Source organism: Cyprinodon variegatus, unplaced genomic scaffold, assembly GCF_000732505.1.
Source record: "Cyprinodon variegatus isolate N-32 unplaced genomic scaffold, C_variegatus-1.0 Scaffold959, whole genome shotgun sequence".
NCBI classification, from domain to species: domain Eukaryota; kingdom Metazoa; phylum Chordata; class Actinopteri; order Cyprinodontiformes; family Cyprinodontidae; genus Cyprinodon; species Cyprinodon variegatus.
The window spans coordinates 71,020-75,663 of NW_015151412.1; the positions used below are offsets into that span (position 1 = coordinate 71,020).

At 37.1% G+C, this 4,644-nt stretch overlaps 1 protein-coding gene across 1 annotated transcript in view; it reads left to right on the plus strand.

Moving 5' to 3' along the window:
• Window positions 1-512: 512 nt before the first annotated feature.
• LOC107100312 (carcinoembryonic antigen-related cell adhesion molecule 8-like) overlaps window positions 513-4,644 on the plus strand; it is a 10,628-nt gene continuing 6,496 nt past the window's right edge. Inside the window, exon 1 of the mRNA XM_015398755.1 lies at window positions 513-591. Within this exon, the coding sequence (XP_015254241.1) occupies window positions 576-591 (16 nt within the window). The 5' untranslated portion in view covers window positions 513-575. The remainder of the gene's footprint in view (window positions 592-4,644) is intronic.

Genomic DNA, 4,644 nt, shown 5'->3' on the forward strand with positions numbered 1-4,644 from the left:
GCTCCACTCCATCCATCCCCCATAAGTTCCCTTTGTTAATAAAATCTCCAGTATCCTAATTATACTGCTCCACTCTAAATTTCTGCAGATTATTCCACAATCACACATTGACAGTTACCTACGAATTAAACCTTTTTGCACAATAGTTTAGCTGAAGGACAATGAGACAATCGAAGCTGTCCATTGTTAATCATTCATAAATTAGTTTGAGTAGACCTCTTAAGGACAAACACTTGGACTTCCTTGTGCTACTGTACTTAAATACCTCATAAAAGCCAACAACAGTCAAAAAGGGGAAAGACATATCTACACTTCTATCTTATACTTCATAGAAGAAATATGAAAGCAGAAGCTACATTTCTTATTCTCCTTGCAACCATTGCAGGTGAGTTTTACTAAATGATAAGCAAAATAAAAACATTATTATGCTTTAGAAAAATATTTTATCATCCAGTCCATCACAGGCTGCAAAGGTGCAATGAATTATTTTTAAGTAACTGTATCCTCCAGGTTTATCTGAGGGAGCTGGTGTGCTACTACAAGACCCACTGAATGTATCTGTTGGGGAAGTGAGCATGCTGGACACATATGGTGAGTAATAGATTCAACACAATGCTTTACTTCTAAAGCCTTCATCATTTATAAACAACTTTTTTACATTATCTATTAATTTCTCTTTTAATCTGTGTAAAATGTCTAAGATATTTTTGTATGAAGCTGACTAAAAACTTCTGTATTTGTATTAACTCTTATTAGTGTATTATCTACATTAATACATATTAACATAGAAGTGATTTTAACACACACATTAAGGAGCTGTTACATTTATTTTTCTTTTAGTCTATTATTTAAAAACACATTGAAAAAACTGAAAAAAATAAACTCTTAACTTTTGAAAATCTTTCACTATCATAAGCAAAAAAATGAGTTACATCCTGAAAGCCTTCCAATTTCACAATATTTCTATTAAATCATAAAAATATTTGCTTATCATGATAGCATTTTTAATAGGCTTAGTGGAATGTACGTCTTTATTTCACCAAACAAGTAAAAATTGTATCAGATTTTAGGATCGCATTGTAGGTTTAAAATTTCAATAAAGTTTAAAGAAAAGGTTTGAAATGTTTGACCATTAGAAATATGCTGTAAAAGTGCTGTAAAAAACATGCAGTAAAAATGTGGGAAAACATGTATATTTCATATATCTATTTTCATTGCACAAGTTATTGCCGTTGTAGTGTCGCATTAGTAGGTGCATGGATAAGAAGTTTAAGAAACAACTCAAAACTTACAAATCAGATCAGGAGCCCACATCAGCAAAGAGACAGTAAGCAAAATAAAGGACCCAGTAGAAAACAAAATCAAACTGGAGGCATGAGTAACACAGTAGCAGCCTTTCAAAATGGCCCTTCCCATTATCAAACGCCAGCCAAACGCCAGCCGAATGGCAGCCCACTTCTTTGCAACTCCCAGCAAAATCCTCTCCAACTTCCAGCCTCTGCAGTAACCCCCTCCTTCTCCTCGAGGTGCATTTTTTTTTTTTTTTATCTGACTTCACCCTTTCGCTGAATTACAGGGTCTGAACAGGAGATGATGCTTATCTTTAGATCTTAATGTCCATAAATCACGACAGAAAGAATATTTTAGTACAAAGATTAATGTTTAAAATGGAATTGTAAGGGACCAGCCAAGGACAACCTAAGGGCACATCAAGGAAAGTGGGGAAATTTTGAATGGCTATTACTGTAAATTGAAATGTGCAGACAATGGACATAATGAAGAGTTTCAGATGAAACCACTAAACTGGTGACTAAGGCTGAAGAGGAAAAAATTACCACGGCAGAAAGGGAGAAACAAGGAATAAACCAATATAATATATAGATTAAAAAAATGCAATAATCAAGATTAAAGAACTGACAAACTAAGGGCACAGAACCCTCAAATTAAACTAAAAAAAACCAAATAGATCATCTCAAGACCTCCCATTTACCCAAAGGACGCCAGACCTATGTAGCCTGACAAGCCAGATTGATAATTTGTGAATGTGCCCACTTATCAAAGTTGGGCTTTAACCAATCAGGAGTAAAAAAAAAAGGCCCTAGACATAGGCAGAGTCTTAGTCCTGAAGCCTGGTTGAGCAGAGTTCTCGTAGGTCGGTGACAAAGACAAACCTGGAGGCTGGCTGAGATGAGACATCATGGACCGGAATTTAGGAACCATGACCTATATGTTGGAGGCAAACAAAAAAAATTTGGCAACTGGCAGTAGTGAAGGCAATGACCTAGTAATAGGATGCAGCAAGGTTGTGGAAACTTTGGGGATCAACATTTAGAAAGGAGTCTTGAAGGTCAACATCGCCCCGAGTTGTCTTGAGATCATATTTTATTCTGCATCGAACAGCAACTTTTTTTGTTAACAGAACCCAATATGTTGGTCCTGCTTAGAATCTGGCTATCTTCAAGGAAAAGTCCGGTCAGCAAGGAATAACCAAAGGGTCATTGTTTATACCTAAAACAAATACGTTCACAGTAATTTAATAAATTTAGTTAATCAGTAAAGATCAAAACAATATTTTTCGTTGCGATCTGAGTACTGAGTATGGGTTCCAGACATTTTTGCCCAGATATAGTAAACCCTCACTCCTGATATCTTCCAGCAGGGATGTTGCGGTGCAGTAAGCCAAAGGCCATTCTCCCTGCTTTAGAAGCAAAATCAATGGGAACTAATAGACACCCCTCCAATTAACAACAATTATTTAAGATTTTGAGAGGACTTCACCATTTAAATCCGCGAGAGCTATAGATAAATTGACAATGCCCGATTGCATGGGATTTGGATGTTGTAATGCATCGAGTAAAAGTGGGAAAAAAAATTAACATTTCACCTTTCCAATTCATGATCCACCATAAGTTCGTTGTTGGATTGCCAACTTGAACAGGGAGGATTTGCCGTCAAACCTCTGGCCAGAGAAAAAACACGTCATTCATCTGTTACTCTCTGCTTCGCATAGTGAACTGGTTGTCACCGTCATGGATAATAGCGTGTTATGAAAAACACAGGCACAGCACTAGGACTTGATCAACAGCCGATACCGCAGTGTGACGTCATAAACCGGTAGATGGCAGTAGTACTCTTTGACAAAAGTGGATGTCTCCGGTAAAGCGCATTCAAATGAAATTACTCTTAATTAAAAAGACTTATCATTTATTGAAAAGTATGTAATAATTTCATACTTAAAGTACTTTCAGAAGTTTGTATTCTGAATGTGACTGGACCATTCCTTTAAATCACCATCAACCATCAACTCAATTGTAAGCCAACTATACCTTAAAAACACTAATAACTAATAATCTGTCATCATATCAAATCATATTAGAACTCAGAATTTCCCGTTACCTTGTTAACATCCTCTGGCATTTCAAAACATGTTCTATCCTAGTATAAATCCACCATAACATTTTTTTTTTCATATTTAGTTTGTTTTATAAGAATGCCAAGTTTCTCAATTTATTTGCATCTTGCTGGGTGTTTTTCTTTTCTCTGTGTGTTTTTGGAGAGTCAACTGTTAAAGTTTCAGCTTGGTTTGACAGAATACTTAAAAGAAATTCAAACGATGACCTGCGCTGGAACCGACATGGTTACCAATAGGTCCTTTGGATCTATTTAATTCTTTTTTTCTTTTTTTTTTTACAACTGCTGCTTTACTAATTATTCAAAAGCAATAAGGTGATAGCTTCAGTGCTATTGAGATAGGATCCCAGTTTTCATCTGCTAAATGTTTTTTTTTTCACAACAATGAAAACACGCTGGGCCCCTCCTGGCCCCCTGGTAAATTTGGTCTAGGTCCACCACTGTTCCTCACCTTCACTAGACGTGGAGATACTTTAGTATATTCTGCTGTAAAATTTGTCTTATATTTTCGTTATTTACTTGAAGATTGAACCTCTGCCGTTTTACAGGATGCACAGCTTTGAGTGGTAACTAGGTAACTGCCGGAGAGTAACGCAAAAATTATCGGACTGATCCAATCAGCTCTCTGACAACCAATCACCTTGAATGCTCTTTGAATCGCTTTGGACAGATACGATGCATAGGTTTCACAAGTAACCGCCTCCCCACACCCCGCGCTCTCTTGTTGTCTGCTCAAGCTAGTAGTTCTAATCCGCACATGGTGCATGATTAATTGTATTGCCCGCCCGCTCTCATTCGCATTATAAAACACCACCTCGCATAGTCTATCTATATCAGGGAGACTCCCAGAACTTCCGGGAGACTTGGAATGTCTGTTAAAAATCCACGTTTATCTAGTCAGTTTTCATTATGGTCCAAAAAAAAAAGGAGCATCAACGAAATAATTTTGCCATCTTCAACGTTGACGAAAACTATACTGTTCAGATGAATCATAACCTTGAGACCATGATTGTATCTCCTGGGCAGGCAGGCCGTCAAGATGGAGTGGTTCCAGTTAACTTCTTTGGAGAGTAGATTGCAGAGTAGTTCTCAGAATAGGGAACTGAAAATAACACAAGGATTAATGGGGACATGAAGTATTTCCAACTGTTCAAAGAGGCTGAGAGCTACCATTTGTATAACACTTCGGCAAAGAGTGACTGGCTCACTGCAATACTCACTGCCATTGTCATG